The sequence below is a fragment of the Castor canadensis genome, chromosome 2, assembly GCF_047511655.1.
Source record: "Castor canadensis chromosome 2, mCasCan1.hap1v2, whole genome shotgun sequence".
NCBI lineage: Eukaryota > Metazoa > Chordata > Mammalia > Rodentia > Castoridae > Castor > Castor canadensis.
The window spans coordinates 147,328,911-147,349,661 of NC_133387.1; the positions used below are offsets into that span (position 1 = coordinate 147,328,911).

General features: G+C 38.4%; 1 protein-coding gene across 3 annotated transcripts in view; it reads right to left on the reverse strand.

Moving 5' to 3' along the window:
- Nucleotides 1-20,751, reverse strand: part of Aldh1a2 (aldehyde dehydrogenase 1 family member A2) — an 87,058-nt gene that overhangs the window by 21,187 nt on the left and 45,120 nt on the right. For all 3 annotated transcript variants that reach the window (XM_074066058.1, XM_074066060.1, XM_074066059.1), the window contains exons 5-7: nt 17,050-17,111; nt 14,787-14,915; nt 14,558-14,671 (exon numbers count right to left, since the gene is read on the reverse strand). In XM_074066058.1, the coding sequence (XP_073922159.1) occupies nt 14,558-14,671; nt 14,787-14,915; nt 17,050-17,111 (305 nt within the window). The remainder of the gene's footprint in view (nt 1-14,557; nt 14,672-14,786; nt 14,916-17,049; nt 17,112-20,751) is intronic.

Consider the following 20,751-nt stretch of genomic DNA (forward strand, 5'->3'; position numbering starts at 1 on the left):
CTGCTCTGATCCCACAGTGCTTTGCCCATAACTCTTGGCCTGTACGTGCTTACTAGCTGTCTGTCTTCCTCCCTAGACTAAATTCGTCAGCAGAGAGACTCTCTCTAATTTATTTTTGTATGTGTGTACAGGAGAAGGTTTTCAGTAACATTTACCAGCCGATGAGCCCAAGCAATACAGTTCCCTTTAGGTCTCTGAAATGAGGGGCAAAGGCGAGAGAACACAGGGTGCCCATCCCAGGCCTGGCTTGGCTGCAGTCAGTAAACTTCCCTCTTCCTTATCTTGCCTGAGATTCCTCACCTCTAATGCAGGGGTGGTTACGTCTTGTGAACATTAGAATTCCCAGGGCACTAAAATCTTTTTCTTTGTTTGGGCTCTACCTTCAGAGACCCTGATCAGCTTAGTCTACAGTGGAGAATGCAGGTATGGTTATTTTTCAAAAGTTCCAGAGATTATTCAAATGTGTTGCTAGCTTTAAGAGCCATGGGGTCAAAAGAATTTTTAAGGCATTTGTTTCATACTCATCTCTTTAACCTTTCATCACTGGCTCCATTCAGCAATAGTCTACTGTTCTGGCTGACTCCATGCTACTTGCTCTTCACAACAACACTGGAGGTGAGTATTATTGCTCCGTTTTGTAGATGGAAAAAACAAGACTCAAAGCCAAGCATCTGGAGTGGCAGAGCCAGACCTGGACATAATACCCATAAGGGAGCCCCAGGTCTCTTCCTCCACCACAGCTTCTCCCTGTCGGGGATTAGGAACCCTTTGCTATATAGGATTCTACCAATCAAACACACCCTGGACTTATTCTACATCGTTCTACATCAACTTCCCTGGACACTTAGCCACACTTTTGTTGCAGAACACTCTGTATTTCAGGTAATTTTTAAAAATTGAGATTTTGATTTCCTATTTGCTTTGATAGGAAGAAACATGGCATAGCCAAGTCAAAGATACTAATGTCTCACTAGGCGAGTGACCACAGGATCTGTTCATACCAAGCCTGAACTCAGAGGAGCGAAAGCCACTGCAGAATCCTTGACTGAGCACAGCTAGAGGGAAATCCAGGCATCACAGCCAGCAGACAGAGACAATGGCATACTTATTCTTCAATAATCACACTTAAGTATTTTAAAAAGGAAAGAAAGGTAAAAATTTAAACCTGTACATCCAAAAGTTTTGTCACATCAAGCTGGTATTTTTTACTTCAAACGTCAGATGATTCACACAACTTTAGAGAAAGGTCTGTTTGTTATTTTAAAGAACAGCTAGAACTGTAGCAGACCACTTCCCCCACCTAGAAAGAGGGTTGAAGCCAAACAGAGAAGAGAGCTGACCTGATTCATTACTCAACAGCAGAGATGGGTTTGCATCACGAACCATGACATTCATCTCACTTAGGAAATGAAAGGAGAGCCCCGCTGCGTAAATTAGAATCAGTGATAATACAGCTGCTAGCTACAAACATTTGTTTGGCACAAATCAATCTGGACTCTCCTGTAGTTTGCTTTGATGGTCTCCCTACTATCTTGTTGACTAATGATGAAATCGTGGTTTGTTAGTCTAACCGAATAAAGAAAACACTATACCAAGCAAAATGCAAACTGTTTTCCTGTACTTCACTGAGAATGTTTATTGATTCTGTGTTTATAAGAGCCCATTCTTACTCACTTATTAAATATTTACATGCATTGCTTATGTAGTTAGCTACATAAGGAGAAATTAATCCTACCTTCTATCTTAGTAACTTTGTTGCTTTTTAAAGACCTTTAGCTAAAGTAAAATGGAAAGAAGCCACCTCAAATAAGCTTCTTGCTGCTGACTGTTTCAGACATTTTGTGACATGCCAACAGGTCTTATCTCCCTTGGGAAATCATAACAGAAGCCATGCTCAAATCCATGTTCAAGTGACATGTTCAGTCTGGGAGAATCTATGAAATTTCCCAAGTAGCTTACTGAGTTACAGAAGAATAGGTGTGTAAAGAAATAAATGACTACAAACTAACAGGGGGATTGGGGGTTCTGTGATCACTTGATTTGCCTGTAAAAATTCTCCATCGGCCATTACTAATGTGGATAAGCACAAGTTTCTTTTTAGATTCTAGACAAAGGTTTCTTCCTCAGGTCCTCTAGCTCTGCCACTGATGTCATTCAAGGGAAGAAATCAGAAGATACCTCAAAAGCCGTAGAACTGGTTCCTCTCCAAATGAATATTAACCTCTTTTTAAAGAGAAATAGCAAATGTAGACGCCATCTGAAAAATTTAGCTGAAATTTGCTCTGTGTATCCTGTAATAAGCTGCCTCACTGTTGTGAGCTAGGAAACAGCAAAACACTTTACTGGGCCCACTTCTACCTCATTCTCTTCTCTATACCCTCCTCCTCCCTCTGTCTGTCTGTCTGTCTTTCTTTCTCTCTCTCTCTCGGTTCCCCACTGAATATCTCCACATATTTACTTGTTAATTTTCCTCTTGTAAAGATAAGGAATTTCTCATGTTATTATAAAGCTACAGCAATCAAAATGGTGTGATACTGGTAAATGGACAGACACAGAGTCTAGCAATAAATCACATAAATATGGACAAAACTCATGCTTAAAAAGGTACAAAGGGAATTCAGTAGAGGCAGGACAGACTTTTTAAGAAATGGTACTAAACTAGTCATCCATATTGAAAAAAAAAAGAACTTCAATCTTTACCCATATCATATACAAAATTAACTCAAAGTAGATCATATCCCTAAATGTAAAACAAAACTCGTAAGATTCCTAGAAGGAAAACTGAGAAAAATCTTTGCCCTCTTAAGTTAAGCAAAGATTTCTTAGACACTAAAAGCCCGGTCCACAAAAGAAGATATTGATGAACTGGATATCAGCAAATTAAGAACATCTGATTTTCATAAGACACTTGGTAAGAGAATGAAAAGACAAGCCACAGACTGAGAGAAAATATTTGTAAAGCACAGTGGACTTGTATTCAGAAAATACAAAAAGCTTTCAAAATTTAGCAATATGGAAATAAATAGCACCACCCCCAATACCATGGGCAAAAATTAAAAGATACCTCATCAAAGAAGACAGACAGTAGCAAATACAAATATGAAAAGATACTCAGTGGTACAGAATTGGAAATTAAAGTCACATTGAGATAGTGTCATACATCTATCTGAGTGGATAAACTTTAAAAAAACACTGACCATATCAGGTGTTGGTAAGGATTCGGAAGAGTTGGAAACATTTTACAATGCTGGTAGTAATGATGTAATGACTTTGGAAAACATTTTAGCAGTTTCCTAACTTATCATATGACTCAGCCATTCCATTCTTACATACTTAGGACATACAAAGATTTGTACACAAATCTTCACAGAGGGTTTTATATGTAGTATAATATATCCCATTCTGGAACAACTCAAATGTCCATCAGTGGCTGAATGGATAAACAAATTGTGATGTATTCATAAAATGGAATATTACTCAGTAATAAAAAGCAATGGATTACTGATACAACAACATAGATGAATCTCAAAATGATTGTGTTGAGTATAAATAGACCAAAAAGTTGATACTGTATGTTTTCATTCATATAAAATGCTAGAAAATGCAAGTCACCTAGTACCTGTGAAGGCAGGAATGGGGTGAAGGGACAGATGGGAGAGAGAGATTATAGAGGGGCACTAGGAAACTTTTGAGGGTGATAAACATAAACATTATCTGAACTGTGCCATGGCTTCACAGGTAGATGGTTGTGTATGTCTAGACTCAGCTAGATGCACACTTTAAATATGTGAAATCTGTTGTATATAACTTTACTTCACAAAGCTGTAACAAAGATACATTAAACCATAAAAATGTGACCTTATTAGTCAATAACACCACACATCTCTTCATTGTCCTTTGTGGACTATTAACAGGGAAATAATATTGAAGCTATGTGATGAGTAAAGATATGATCTAATGGTTTTAAAATCAAATAAATGCATTAGGAATAAATTAAATTTAAAAATAATTAGAGCCCCAAAGGAAAATAATAATTAAGAAAAAAAGAAACTTGAAGGGAAAAATGTAGTGAAGACAAAGTGACCAATAAAATGAACAGGTGATTAGAAGGAAAAGGACAGAACAGTTGAGAATCATGGATCCAGGTAAGAATAAGGATCATAGTCCTATAGAAGTTGATTAGCTCTCATCTATCTGCACAGAGGATAGAAAAGTCACTGAGCTATGGACTCACTGGGTAGATACAGGAAGAATTCATTTCAAGCAGAAGAAATGGCAGGTGCACAGCCACAGAGCTGCGAAGGCATGGCACCTGGGCGGCGGGGGCGGGGGGGTGGTGCTAAAAATGGAGAAAGGCAGGAGATAGTGGTGGTCAAGAAATCAGGGGCCAGGTCATGAAACAACTGTGTGTTACCTTAAGGAACTCAGATTTCTGTCTAATAGACCGTGGATATCTAGGTAGAGATGCCTACTGTGCAGTTAGAAGTCTAGAGCTCAAAGGAGAGGTTAGTGATTGTGAATGAGCCATTTCAGGGAAGTTTCCTAAGCAAAATACTGTGTTGATTTATTTAACTGATTTTTAATTATGTTCATATTATTATTAAATAAAAATGAAACAGATCAATTAGATAGGTGAATATACAATATTCAATATACAATAACATACAAGACGGTATATTGATGGTCTCGTGGGGAAGGCAGAGAATTGGGGTGGAAAGTATAGTTAATTTCCATTACAGAAGCCAATAGTTAAGACTGAAATGAACCTGGAAACTTCCCTGAGGAATACAGCTCTAAACAGATTGGGATTAAATCAACAGAAATTTCTTGAGAAGAAAATCTGATCAGGTAAGTCTGGAAGGTAAAATTTTTTAGGAATTCATCAGCTGATTCTCTGGATCCCATTGCACACTCTAGGCAGATGGGATGTAATGGTCCTGGGGGCAAAACGGTGTGGTGAGATGGCCCTGGAGCTGTGTTAATCCTACAAAAATCCCCTGGGGAATAGGCAAAGCACAGAAGAGAGAAGGAAGGAGTAAGTCTGCAAAGACCTTTGGTGACTTTAACAATTAGCTCTGTGCTCTAGATGTGCAGCAAGCATTTGTAAAATAAGGAGTGATTCTACAGTAAGGCCTGGTATGCAGTAGAGAATCAAAATGCTTCCTTGATGAAAGATGAATCTTAGTTTTAAGGCTATCAAACCCATCTCTCTTTTGTAGTTAGGAAGCTTATTAGTGCCTTTCTGGGCTCAAGAGCTGTTCCAGTATGTGGAGAGGAAGAATAAGGGAAAATGGAATTCCCTTCAGACCTTTGGAACAGTGTCACAGGTGAGGCTATGTTCCTTGTCTATAAGGTGTTGCTTATACAGTTGCAGAGTATGCATTACAGCTTCTTTCAGAAAGATAATTAGAGCAGAACTGTGCTCACCACGCCATTTAGCTCCTCTGTCATCCTCAGCCATTTTACCATATTGCTAATACTGTATCATTTTATGGTATACGTGAACTTTTAGATGTTTGTAAAGTTTTAATATAAATTCTGGCAGTTTCTGTTTGTTTCTTTGTTGAGTAACTTGTGAGCACTAGGGAATGCTTTGGACTATATCTTAGTTTGCTAAACAGATTCTGAACTCTTAAGGCACTTAGGTGAAATTAACAGCTGGGGTGGGGTGAAACTACAGAAGCAGAAGACAATGTGGGTGGTACATTTCAGCTTGCACAAATGTTTTGTTTGAGCATTGGTTCACAAGCTGTTTTCTTAAATGGACCTGGGAACACGCTGTAGAATATGACCCAACAAACCAAATTTTAGGTAAACTAGTGGTTCTTGAATGTAAATGAACCTAGAGTCATTAGAAAAGCTTGTTAAAGTAACCGTGCCTAGACCTGTTTTCAATTTTAATTCAATTTAGAAGCTAGATTTTTCACAAGTGTGCAACCTCCCACCACAACCAGGTTAGGGCCGTAAACAACTACTGAAAACCAAGGGCACTTACATTACACTCTTCCACAAGAACAGTTTTCCTCACTACAGAATTCAGTTCTGGAGAACACGGGTTAAAGGAGTGCCCCCCACCTCTAGACCAGTGAGGAATCATCAGCGAGTTCCCTAATGGGTACCAAAAATTCTCTTCCAGCACTGATTCTAAATAGTTCCCTACTTCATCTACAAAGGAAAAAGGACTCAAAAGCAACTCATCCAAGCAAGCACAAGGGAAGTTTTCCAACAGTGAAACAGAAGAGAACACACACAAAATACTCACTAGAAGCCAAAAATATTTGTAAAAATATTTATAAACGCTACAAGACAAATAAAAGTAAAGCTGCCAAAGGACAGCAGGAATTGGTTTTCAACAGACATATTATTTGCAAAGAGAAGTTTTAGATTCAACTAATGTTTACTGAAACCTTACAATGTAACAAGCCGTAAGACTGGAACTTTCAACTATGTTAGCTCAACCCACAAATAAGCCTGTGTAGAGTTATTCATAGGCCTTCCCAATAGATGAAGAAAAGAAAGACAAAAACTAAGTGATTTGTCAAAGATCACACAGCATGAAAGCTGGGGTCTGACCAGAGTCCCTGCTATTATACCATACTTCCCCAGGCATAAATTGTCCTATATACTTCAGTTAAAAATAAACAGGAAGCAATGACAGCTAATATTTGCTGATGCTTTTCTAAGAACTAGGTCCCATGCTACCACTTTATACTAGCTATTTCATCTTCACAATCCATGAAGTAGATAAAAATCATCCCTAATCTACAGACAGGAAATCTGAGTTCTTCAGAAATTAAATAATAATATATACTGTTAACAAATCCATACAACAGATGTTTAAATTAAGTCAAGTATTCTGATTTGACTCTGACAAGCTTAATTGCTTTTAGTATATCTTGAAGACTAAAATTCTTATTGAAAGTGTAATCTTATCTACTTTTTTATGGAGGCAAAGCATAGTATTGTGATACAGCATTCTTTCAAATTTTCTTTTAGCAAAGTACTGAGAACTTTATTTTCCTTTAAGAGACTCTAAGTAAAGCTGAGGGGATGGCTCAAGAGATAGAACACCTGCCTATCAAGACCTGGATTTGATCCCCAGTGCTGAAGAAAAAAAATAAGATCCTAAGACTGGAGAGAAATTAACTCAAACTGAGCTACATTAAAGCTCTAAACTTCCTAAAGTATGTAGAATTCTACGAGGTGGTCCTTGCTGACTATTAGGTTAATCAGAGTGACCATCAGCCATTCAGTGCAGAAATTATCTTTGCTCATAAGTCACTGGCATAGCTTTGTACATGGAATTGACTTGGTGCGAGTGCACTTCGAGCAATATAATCTGAGGAACAGAAACCTGATCTATGGGAAAACAGCTGTAGAGGAAAACCTAGCTTTTTATCTATTTTTACAAACTTCCTTATTCCTTAAATATTAACTTTTTTCGACTACAACATTGAAGTTACAAGGTTAGCCAGTCACTGAGCATGTGTTGTTCAGGGTTGATTTGCCCTTCCAAGTGTGCACAACCCTGGGAAATCCGATACACACTAACTCCTCAACATGCCCCACCCAGCATGATTCAGGCCCTTATCTATGAGGATTTTTACACCCAATTAAAGAGACTTTAAGGATGGGCACTGAATTAATATAAAATCTGCAGCTCTGGAGCTACATGTCTGTTAAAAGTACAGCTAATGGAATGGTAAGCAGCAAAACTGCATTTGTTACTGAGGAAGAGAGAACACAGAAACCTAATCTCCCATCCCACATCCCAGCAAAATACATAATTAAGCTTTTTGAAAGTGCTGGTCCTTAATAAATGGCAAGAGAAGTAATTCTGAGAACTGTATGATAGCAGCATTTGGTAACTCTTCTGGGAGCGAGCAACACATTACTCACAAGGGTCCCCCACAACTGCCTTCTTTCCTCTGAGTTCCTTTTATACTTTGGTTCTCATACTACTACAATTTCATCTTCTCCAAGGAGATCAGTGATAAAAGAAAAGGAAGATCAATCTAAATTCTTCCCCATTGTAAATAATAACAATTGTGGAATTAAGGTGTAGAATTATCTTTCCTTAAAACATTGCTATCTTTGAATGAAGGTCAAATATCCTGAATTAATGACATTTCTCCTAGATGCACAGATCCATTAGAAAACCATGTCCATAAAGAGAATTTTAATTATAGTCTTGACAAAAAGCATCTTCAATAAAATGTAAAATAAAGTGTAAAATTCTGTACCAGTAAAATGATACAGAATTTTTTTCTTCCTTCATGATATATACATCATACTATAATCAAAATTCACAAACTGCCTCCTGGGCTCCTCTGAGTCACTTTTGCATCTCACCTTTGTACCTCCAAGCTCCGGCACAGTGCTTGACAGTTCAATGCTTCAGAAAGGTTTGTAGAACTGACTTGAGATAGCATGGGTCCAAAACTTTGGGTCCCATATCAGAGTGCCAGGCAGAAGCCCTATAATGGATCCAATATTTAAAGAGGCTAGACATGCAACTTGAAAATGAATTTTAGAAAAAAAAGGAGGGGAATTTTTGAGTTAAAACAGTATCTGTGACCTTTTGGAACAAAACACTTTGAATTCTTTCAACAAAAACATGTTCCACTGAAAAATTTATATATCTAAGCAGCCCCTCTAAGATGTCATTCCTAGCTTTAGGGGATCCCGCCTCCTTCAGCCTCTTACCCAGAGAGGCCCTGTAGCACTGTGGTGTGTATAGGCTCTGGGTCTGACTTTCAGTCCTGCAACTCACTATCACATGACTAGAGGCAGGCAATTTAACCTTCCCACTACATTTTGTTCGCCTGGGTATCAAGCATTGTGAGGAGATGGGATGAGATGTATGCAAAACACTCAGCAAGCACTAAGTAAGTATTCAATAAATGTTGACTACCAATATCCAAAATTTAAAGCCTAAACCTGAGCCATTCATTTTCAAAAGCTTTACTGAGATGTAGATATAACTTACATGCCCTAAAATCTGCCCTTTTGATGTGTCTAATTCAGTGGTTTTTAGTTTGTTAGCAGCTGTGCAACCATCAAAGTAATCAAAACTAGCTAAATCCAGGACATTTCATCATTCTGCAGAGTTTTCACATTCATTAGCAGTCATTCCCCAGCCCCATCTCCTCTCAGCCCCAGCAATAATTAATTTATTCTCTATGTATTTGCCTATTCTAGACATTTTATGTAAATGAGTGATGGAAGACTTTGTCAAATCCTTTTCGATGTCTATTGAGATGATCACATGAGTTTTGTCCTTTATTCTCTTAGTAAGGAGTCTAACAATCGGAAACTGATTGTTTTTAATATTACACCAAAGTTGCATTACTGGAATAAATTTCATGTGGCCATGGTGTATAATCCTTCTTTGATATTTCTGAATTGCTTGGTAGTATTGTGTTTAAGATTTTTGCAACTACATCCATAATGGAAAACGGTGACATTGTCTTGTAACGTCTTTGCTTGAAAGGATGTCTACCTACATTTGGCCTTAGTTTTCAACCCAGAATCTTTTCAATGACTTGATTTGCACAATATTTTTTTCTAGTTCATCTACCTGCCAACCTTCCTCCCCAATCCCTTGCCAATCCTTGCTGTAATACAGCAAGACTGACTACATCAAATGCCTTCCTCTGGAAGTCTTGACAGACCACTCGGAAACGGTTCCTGTCTTGAGATGCTATTTTATCACAAACTACCACTGCTTACTGTTTATAATTCCCCCACACATATTTCATTTAATTCCCATGACCTTCGGAACAGGTATGCTCATTATTAAGCCAACTGTGTACAGATGTAAGTGGGTGGTCCATAGCTGTACAGCACCAAGCAGGAGATAGCGACCCTAGTCCTCTGGTGGTATTTAGAGGAAGGACACATGAACTTCCAGCTCTGAGAAGAGCTATTTATCCAATTCATTTATTTCTCCCTCATGTAGCTAGCAAACATCTACAATTCATTTTACTGTACGCCAGATACTGCTTGAGGTGGTGAGGAGAATGCCAAGGGCACAGACTCCAGAGAGAATGTCCTCATCCCATACCTGCATATATGACCAGAAACAGCCTTCTTTTACACTAATGCTTATAAAGTCCACACTAAGCTGATAAGAAAGTCAGCTCGCCCAAATATAAAAGGAGTTCTTTATGAGACTAAAGTAGTTCTTAAATACTTTGTATTAAATAAACCAGGGACTTTTTCTGAATTCAAATGTCCTTGGAGTTGTACTCTTAAGACTTTAGTTACGTTAGCTGAAGTAAACAACGTTGTAGCCTCATTAAGTATAATATATCCAATTTGAAACTAGGATAAACTGAGGATAAGGGTGACCTAATCTACATGAAACCCAGGGAAAGAAAATCAAAGGCAGAATGGGACTGCAATCCAGAGTCAAGGGAAACAAACAACAGAAGTCCTTTTCACCAAAGGACTTTCTAGAACGTAGTATGGGGCAAGGAGTACAATGCAGAAATGATGGTCTTACCAAACTGATGAAATCGAGATCAGAGCGCACAGAGGCTGGGGTGGCTGGAATGTGAGAAGATGAATACTGGAGGGAGAATGAAGCCCAGAAGTCTGCAGGAGGTCCATTTAAGTCTAAGGCTGAATGCTAAACTGGGAGTGCACTGAATGAGACACCATGAGACTGGGGAAAAATATCAGATTATTTGTCTGCTGAGTAATTTCTAGAACTCATACAGGGTGAGAGGCCTTTGGTTCTGACCAGGCAGAGTGGAAAGACCTTATTGGGGTGCTGCAGGTATTCATTACAAACTCCCAAAGAATCTCAACTTATCAATAAAAATAAACCAGTCCAAACGAAGCTTGAAAGTTAAGTCTCACAAGAGTCAAGCTGAATCTCAAATGACTTAACTGTCAATCAGAAAAAAAGTCCACATGTTCAACAATATGGTGGTCACAATGTCCAGCATCCTTTCAAAAATGAACTGAAACAGAATAATTATAGCCAGCAAAAATCAGTCAACAGACATAGATCCAGAAATGACAGATGTGCTGAGATGAACAGACAATGACTTTAACACAGGCAGGGGACGGTTTAAGCCCAACCATATCAATAACACATTAAATGCTGAACACAACCAAAATAAAACGTGTACATGCGCACACGCACATGCGTGCACACACACACAGGACACAGGGGAGTACATATTGTATTGTTCCGAAATTCTAGAACAGGCAAAATTAATTTCAAAAAAAGATCAATAGTTGCCTGGAGCAAAAGGTGTTACCACAAAAAGGTTTGAGAAATCTTTTTTAGAGTATGAAATATTTTGCATTTTGATTAGGGTGGTAGTTATAAGAGCATGTACTTAAATGGATGCATCTTAATGTATGTAAATTATACTTCAGTAAACTCATTTCAAATGTAAATATCTCTAGCTACAAAACAGACTTGAACCCAAGAATTCTAACAACAGGCACTATGTTCTTACTAACTTCCTACATGACTTCATGGCAGGCCTGAAAGACGGAAGCTCAATCTATTCAAGATAATTTTCTACTCTATGACACTGATATTTTTTTTAAGGTGCTCAGTGTTTAGATTTAAATATATTGGAAGAAAATGTTAAGTGCCTGGAAATGAATTTATCAAGAAATGTCTAAGATCCATATGATGACATCAGTGTTGGTGATGGCCACCCCATGACAGATAACTGAAAAGAAGAACAGCATGCTCCCACATGCAAAGTCAACGTGCTGAACAGGGCGCCCACCTCAATTGAACATGCTCTTGTAATGCAATGCCAATCAAAATTCCAATGAGTTTCTGGGAGGAAAGCAAATGCTTAGATAAGCAATTGGAAATATCATCCAAAAGATTAAAATTGCAGGAGTAGCCAAAAGGTTTTAAAAACCAAATAGGAAGGTATTTTCCCTACCATACTGCAGCACATCTCAGTAGACCTAGTAATTAAAGCAGTCTGGGAGATGAGGAAGTAGCTCTGTGGCAGAACTCTAGCCTAGTGTGTACAAGGCCCTGTGTTTGGTCCCCAGCTCCATACACATGCACGCGCACACGCGCACACACACATGCACACACACACAGAGGCAGCCTGGTAGTACTGAAAGAATAGATAAATAAAATTATGAATCTTAAAAATGAAACATATATATTTGGAAATTTATGTTGAGTTCAAATGAGTAACAAAGAGATACACTGTTTAATAAATGGTGTTGAAGTAAATGAACACTCATTTATTTAAAAAACATCTTATCCCTTGCCTTTGATTACACATAAAAATAAATTCCAACCAGATTAAAGATTTAAACAAAAACAAAACCATGAAAGTACTGAAAGAAAGGTTAAGAACTATTTGTATAATCTCGAAGGAGTTTCTTCTAAGATAACAGGAAACTCAGAAGCCCTTAAGGGAAAGACGGAAAGATACAACTACACACAAATTTAAAACTTGTGCATGGCAAAGAACTGTGTTTTTAAAAAATCAAAAAGCAAAGAACAAACTGGTAACCATGTTCACAAATTCTACAACAAAATTAAAATTAACATGCTTAACATATAAAGAGATCTTATAAATAAATGAATCCATCATCCTATTGCATTCTTGGTAAGCAAGTTAAAATGTAAACATTTTATTTTTGCAATTTCATTTCCAGAAGCATATCCAGAGAGTATCTAGTATATATGTATATATACATTTATATGTGTACAAACATATAATTTTTTTTCTTAAATCTCCAAAGGTTTTTTATTTCAGTAGTCTGTGCAATAAGAAAAAAAGTGGGAAAAACCCTGAAGTGTGCATTAATGAAGGATTAATTAAATTATGGCACACTGGTGCAATAGTATTCTACGCAGCTATTGGAAAGGTGGGCTATGGGTATTGACAGGACAAAGTGTTATATCTTGTTTTATCTATTATTCTCTCGTTTGTATTGAGAATTTTAATAATGAGCCAGAAACCTCTCATCTGATCCAATCACTGCTGATCAGTTAACAGAAAAGGAGGTTAAAACAGGGCCTGGAGTTTTTGCCTGGGCAGAGATCCTTCCACCCATGCCTCCCACGGTGGTCAGGATTGCAGATGGGCACCACCATACCCACCTCACCAATTAACATGGGGTTTTACTATGTTTTTGCCTGGGCTAACCTCGAACTATATCCTGATTTCTGCTTCATTTATGTTTAAAATATATATTATATATTATATATATATACATATTCATTTTCCAGTCCTTTGATATAGAACCAGGGCTTTAATTATGGGTTCTCCTGCCCTTTCTGATTAAAGCATAGACCTAAAATATTATTTAAGATTTCTGGTTTTAGTTTCTTTAAGTGGAATGGGACTTAAAAAGCAATTCAAGCATACACTCTCAATTTATATTTTCCCCAGTCTTTTACAATTGTCTTGCCCACATACAATTGCATGCATCTAACCCTTAGCAAATATCTTAAAAAGCATTATATTTAGCTTTTATAGGAAAAATTTTTTCACATTAATAATTATTAGCACACAATGACTTTTATAACTGTGTTGATCTTTTTCTTTTCAGAACTTTAAAATAAAAAATAGCACATGAAAACCAATGTCTTATTCCACCTCACATAGGCCACAAGAATGTCACCATCTTATTCCTCTGAATAGCACTGTCACAACTCATTACCTTCCAAGTTCAAGTTTCTGCTGCCTCAAAACACAGCCAGTAGTCAGACCCTGTTGCTAGTCACAGAGACTGCTACCTATGCCCTGCGTCTCTTCTCTGCTTAGGAGAGCTACATTTGAAACTGTTGTTGCTAAAGCTCCCTAAACAGACTTGTGACCATCAGGGATCTTTAAACTACCACCTAAATTTGGCCAGCTACCTGGTTTTGGTATGGCCTTAAAAAAAAAAAACCTGTGCATTTCTAAATATCTGGAAAAAATGTGAAGTTCTTTTGGTTTGTAAAAACTGTATGAAATTCAAATTTTATTCTCTATAAATAAAGTTTTGTTGGTACACTGCCCCATCCTTAGTCTATACAGTATCCATGCTTAGTACTAGCAGGACATAGTTGAGTGGTCCCAACAGAAAAACACATTGCCTGCAAAGTCTACAACATTTACTCTCTGGCCTTCACAGAAAAAATTAGCTGACCCGTTCCATCTCATTCCTATGGCTCACAGGACGTGGTAAATTGGCACTGGCATCTACAGAACCTGGCAAAATGATAAGCAGGGAAAATCATGTCTTTACTCTCTCTCAGACGCTAGTTTAGATTTCCACTTACTTCTGCCACACGTTCTTGACTCTGAGACATACCTAGAACCCCAGCCTCTGGGACAGCTTTTACACAGACAACATCAAAAATGCCCCAAAAAGTGTGGCATCAAAATGATTAACGTCTGCCCTTTGCTGCTTTTGTAGTCACTGGTGTTCTACCAACACTACACTTCGAGGGCCTAGGTATCACTGCCCTGTGGGTAGAGTCTACAGGTACTGCTTGCCGTGCTCTTTTAACTCTTCTGCCCACCACAGGACTGTTCCTCAGAGCAGTCGCTCAGGTACCTACCTCAGTAGAACCTGTGAATGCAATCTTGTCTATGCCAATGTGGGATGCTATAGCTGCCCCAGCCGTTGGCCCATATCCTGGCAGAATGTTGATGACTCCAGGTGGGAAGCCAGCCTAAGGAAACAGAATTGGAGAAAACATGTCTCAGACCCATCACATAAGCAAGCATATGCTTTACAGGCTCCAACAGTAGGGTGATGGGAACCACTGCTGAGTCTGTTTCCCCTACCTCCTTGATGAGGGCTCCCATGTAGAGCGCGCTGAGTGGTGTCTGCTCTGCCGGCTTAATAACCACTGTGTTACCACAGCACAGAGCTGGGGCAATTTTCCAGGCAAACATCAGCAGGGGGAAGTTCCACTGAAAAAGGAAAAAGCAAGGCTGATAGATGGGAAAATATTCCTCCACTACTGTGTTTTCAAGCTGTGACTTCTCAGATTTCTCAAACCGCATAATCCTTGTCTATCACAAAGTGGACATGTTTGGATTTTTAATTACTTCATTAAGAATACAATAGTACTGACCTTAAAAATCTCTCCTTTTCTCTCTGTTCAACAAATTGCTATCTATTCCAACTATCCGCCAAAAGAAATCCCATGATGAAAAGGGAGTTTTTGGGTTTCCTTTGTTTTGCTTTAGTTTTTCTTTGTTGTTTTACATATTTCTTTTCTTTTCTTTTTTTGACAGTACTGGGGTTTGAACTGGGGTCCTCACACTTGGTAGGCAAGTGCTCTACCCACTTGGGCCAAGTCCCCTGGTTCATGTATTTCTAAAATCAGGCTTTGGTTTCAATGAGTTCTTGTATGTGAACACTTTGTCTTGAATTTGGGATTGTTTACATCAAGATTTTCACATTGGTGTGAAAGCTGTTCAGTGTGGAAGAAGCAGAAATATAATTTACTAGCTATAACTTACACTTAAGTCAATGTATAGCACTTAAGGTGGCACTTTTCCTTACACATGTTGTCATAAACCATGACTCCCAGAAATAAAATGCATCACCAACGAGTATGCGTTTTCCACCTTTCTACTTTCCACTGCAAAATCAGCAAATGAAAACCAAACTACACTTACATGAGTGTATGAATTCAGGACCTAAAATGGTTTAAACTGATTCAAGTAGGTTATTAAGCTAGTGTTGTCAGGGCTCAGACATGAGACTTATTACTATCAGGTGTCACTGATCATTTCATTAAGGAAGGACACAGCATTCCTGGTCCCCTGGCTGCAGCCCCTGAACACAGTGTGTTTCTGCAAGAAGCACCTCCACTGCCATCCTTGAAGGATTCCCACTGGCTCTGGCAAGCCTGCAAAAATATACAAGTGTCTTGTCTTCACCAAACACCCAATTTCTTTTCCCTGTAGTTGTTTATAAACTTGGGAGTCCTCAGTGATGTTTTAATTCCATCTACAGTGTATAAATCTTGGCGTGCAGTAATTGAGCCGAGCTGGCTGACAAGAGCTCTTGCCCTGTCAGGCAGCTGCGACTTTGAGGGTCTGGGGGAAGAGCGAGAGGGGTAGGTTTGAGTCCTGCAGTAAAGGTGACAGCCCCACTCCTGAGCTGATCCAAGAGGATTTCCCTGGAGGTTAAGAGCAGAAGAACTTCAGCCAAATCTCTCATTTTCCCTTTGCATTCTCTAATACATTTCATAGTACTGATGAGCTCATTGATCACTTGAACAAATATTAGTAACTCCCAAAAATCTTTGACTCCAAAAACCGAAGTTTAATTTGAGCCTCCCCTTGAAATCCCTTCAGCACCATTAATTAGTACCGTTAGAAGATTTAGCGATGGTTTGTATTGTGCCAAGGGTGTGTGTGTGTGTGTGTGTGTGTGTGTGTGTGTGTGTGTGTATGTGTGTGTGTGTGTGTATGTGTGTGTGAGACAGAGAAAGAGAGAGAGAGAGAGAGTGTGCAAAGGATAATGTTTAATGTTCCAATCCAAATCTAAACATGAGGCACTACATCCATTTCACTCTACAAGGCAAACAGTCTGACGTGGTTTCAATTATGTCTGTGACATTAATTGTACTGCTGTGTCTTCTGTAGCATCTTCTATATAGATTCTTGTGAAAAGAAACAGTGAGAAAGAATGGGTTTAAAAGACCATATAAAATAATATGCCTGGAAAGATGGTGAGTCACAGTCCTAAAAAATAAACAAGCAAATAAAACAAAGCATTAATTTTCCAAAAGCAGAATGGACATCCATAACCAAGGGTGGGTTATTAATACACAGTGCTTTGCTTTGCTTATTTGAATCATGAGAATTCTATGACTTGAGAACTCAACTCCTGGTAACAGAGCTGAAACCCTATTAACCTGTTCAAATAAGCATTTGCAGGGAGGCTGTTAAAGATATGTCAACAACATGAGCTCCGTTTTTTTTCTCCCCAGTAATGGAAAACACACATCGCTGAGGACCATGTTTTATGTGTCTTTAAGAGAACTGAGTCAAATGAAAATAAATACGAGGTGCAAGGAGATACACTCACTGGGATGATCTGTCCACACACTCCAATAGGTTCGTGTCTTGTAAAGGTAAAATAGTCTCCATCTGAAAGAAGCAAGCATGGTCACTCCCAGGAAGTTTAGATTAGAAGAAAAATGCACAGGGAGAACTTTAGTGGCCACAAAAAGCAGAAATGAAGCTGAAATACATCTTACTGGACCATGTTAGAAAGCTGGTAGAAGAGCTCTCACATGGCCTAGGTCACCTCCAATATCATCCCACATAGCCAGAGTACTGGTGAGGGGATGTCTAAGGCAGATGAAAGACAAACTTATGACAGCAGAAAAAGTCTTGGGGGATAAGCTGTGAAAACTGTAAAATATTAAAAATGAAATTTTATATTCTATATTAAAATAACATCTGGGACAGTTTTTGACTTAAAAACTGAGCTACCTCAAACTTTTACATAACTTTCTAAGTATTAAAAAGGGTAAAGAAAATGCTACTGAGCAAATTTTAAATGCTGGGCAACTGGAAAATATGAGGAAAAAATTAGGATATATTCCATAACTCAATCCAGCTGTCAAAATGCACTTCCTGGGTACTAGTGGAGCACAGGCAGGTCCAGGACTATTTAAAGAAGGCAAAAGTCCACTTCAAAGAACTTCATCAAGAGCCCAAAGCCTCCACCCTCAAGCTGACATAGAAGTGAGGACCCATCCTTGTATCCCTAGAAGCTAAAAGGAAAAACCTTGAGAGAAATTTATTAGCCTTGCTTCTCTTATAGGAAAAGGCAACTGGTCAGGAAGTCCAGACCAAATTCTTCATTAGAAAAATGTCATTGCTTTTATCTGAATCATTTTCCAAAGCTAGCTGAACTCATCAAAGAATGAGTCATTTCCATTTCCAGAACTTAGCAGTCTTGGTTTTTCCCTATTGCTAGCCCTTTGGCCACTGCACTAGAGTTGTTTTCCTTCTCAAAAGCAGTCCCCGCGGGAATGTGAAGACACCCAGTTAATAACTCAGCAAAGTGTATCTGTTAGGGTTAGGAATGAAGGCAGGGACAGGAGTGTGTGGGGTGGGGAAAGAGGAATGATGTGAATTATATTGTTTATCGTCTCTCAACACATCTTAATCGCTAATATTTATCACCCAGAATTGTTTAAAATGAATTCAAAACTATACATTTTTAAGTTATTCAATTAAGGTGCTTCCTCCCTCCCTCCCTCTCTTTTGTGAACCTTGGGTCCCTAGTTCGTCTTCCCACAGTTAACTGCTATCTTTATTGGTGCATCTTTTCAAAGAACTTTAAGTCACATACATCCTTTTAACACCTTTCTCTTTTCTTTTTCTAAATACAAATGACACCATGTTATCCAGACTTTTATATTTCATCCCCACCTTTCTCATATAAAGCAAGCACTTCTTTTTAATGGCTTCATGATATTTCATTGACTCAATAAATAATAGAATTACTGTGAAATCTCCTGAGAGACATCAGGTTGCTTTTAGTTTAACCTATTATAAATAATGCTGCAAATGCTATCATTTTATGCATCTTTATGTATCTGTGGAATTTCTTGGTAAAAGTGTATACACATTTCACATTTTCCATTAATATTTTGTCAAATCTCCCTTCAGAAGTTAAACAATTCATAATTCTAGTAACATGCTATATTTTCTACTTTTTAATACAGGACTTCTTTCCAAACATTTTAATTTTAGCCAATCTGACACCTGGAAATGGCAACTTGTGGTACGTGTTTAATATGTGATGGTGAACACCTTTCATGTTTACCAGCCATTTTCAGTTTTCAGGTTTGTATCATTTGGCATTTTTCTATTGTGTTTTGCATCTTTTTTGGCCATTTAAAGACCTCTATGGGTATTAAGGAAATTAGATCTCTGCTCTTTGTCTCTTGACTTTGATTTATGAATATTATTTTAAAAGGAAGAACTGAAGAAGAAGGAAGGATCAATGACTTTAGGAAATTACTTTAGAATATATTCCCACTAAAACAAAAAGTAGCCAGGATGTGGAATTAGCCATGGGATGGCAATAAGAGGTCTGAGCAATATTTTTAAAGTAAATTGTTAGTTCTGTATGTAGACAATTTAGGAACCTTCCCAATAGCTACCTCTGTTACAATAGTGCCACTTACTGCCTTCCTTCAATTTATCCAACTTTAGAAAGGGTTTTCATGAGTAGCAACAACAATGATCAAAAGGCTATGATGATTCATTGGCAAGGAACTCTCCCCCAACTAAACTCCATACTTCAGTAAAGTGATGGATGCTGGTGGATCAACACAAAGATTAGAGTGCGTTGTTGAGATGGGGTGCAAATGGAATGAGGACAAAATGGGAAAGATGAACCTGTAGGAAACTGGAGTGGTTCAGAGGAAAAGGTACAAGGCACATGCATAAGCATGAGATGACTGTTCATAAAAAATCCTAAATGCTGAAAAATTGAGTTTATTACTTATATCATGTTGAAAACAATGCAGACAAAATCTTAAAAAGCCAGCTTGATTCCCTAAGTGGGTCCCAAGAAAAACTGAATTATGGGGAATAAATCTTCCTTAGATAATCAGTTCTCAGATTTGACAAGCATTCAGCTAAAGACTGACACAGAAAAGGATTGACTCTTCCAGTCTCTACAGTTCCTCTAAGTAGTAAATAAAGAAATAAAAAGCATTTTGATGTTTGATCTCTTCCCGAGAGCATGCAGTAGAAGGAATAAAGGATGGGCCCTGGCCTTGTGAGCTCAGTCTGTGTTCCCATCTGGATGGTAAGAGATGACACCTCTTGTCCACAGTCATACCAGCGTGAATATGCTCCATCTGATTTTGGAAGCTAAGTAGGGTTGGGCCTAGTTAGCACTCGAATGGGAGCTGACACCCCTTGTCTGACTTTGGGTGCCTGGCAAAACACAAGAGCTGTGCCTTCTATAGGCCCCTCAGCCTAGCTGAGGCAACGAGCGCTCCTTCACAGTCACTGTGACCCTGCTCTGAATTCTGCCAAACTTCTAGACAAGGGTCATCCTGAGGCTGGTCCCTCAAGGACCACCTTCATATCTTTGCCAAATCTAAGTCCCACATGCTCTGGCACTTGCATAGTAATTTCTGTTAAATCAACACACCTTTCATATAGCTATTTATTAACCTCACCCTGACGAAAGCCTATGAAATAACATGTTTCAGGGGCTAGCAATATTTTCTTCCTACATTCTTCAAACCTAATAATAATGAAAGTTAAAAATGTTCACTAGGTTACCAGAGCCATCTGGCATGCTTCCAGTGCTATATGGATGCTATATAGCACCTCTTCAAACTTACATGTGCACACAAAGTGCCTAGAGATCTTCTAAATGTAGACTCCGAATCCACAGGTCTAGGTGAGGCTAACTTCCAATTCAGATCCCACTAACTTCCCCAGGTTAGTAGGATCAAACAGCTACTCGCTCTTGTTCTGATTTAGCAAGAGTTCAGATCTCACCCTAAGCTTTGCTGTTGAGAGCACAAAACCAGTCTGAGCTGCCCAAAGGTGAAACCTTAAGATCCAAGTCAGTATGTGTGCACATTTTGAACCTATTCTTCAACTTTAACAGGAAAAGATGGAAAAAGGCAAAACATAAATGATCACATATGACCTTGGTAGTTTTTAACCTTTTATATATGCTAATGTATCAGAAGGCCATTTTTATGTCAGAATTCAGCTTAAAGTATGGACTACATTTTCTCCA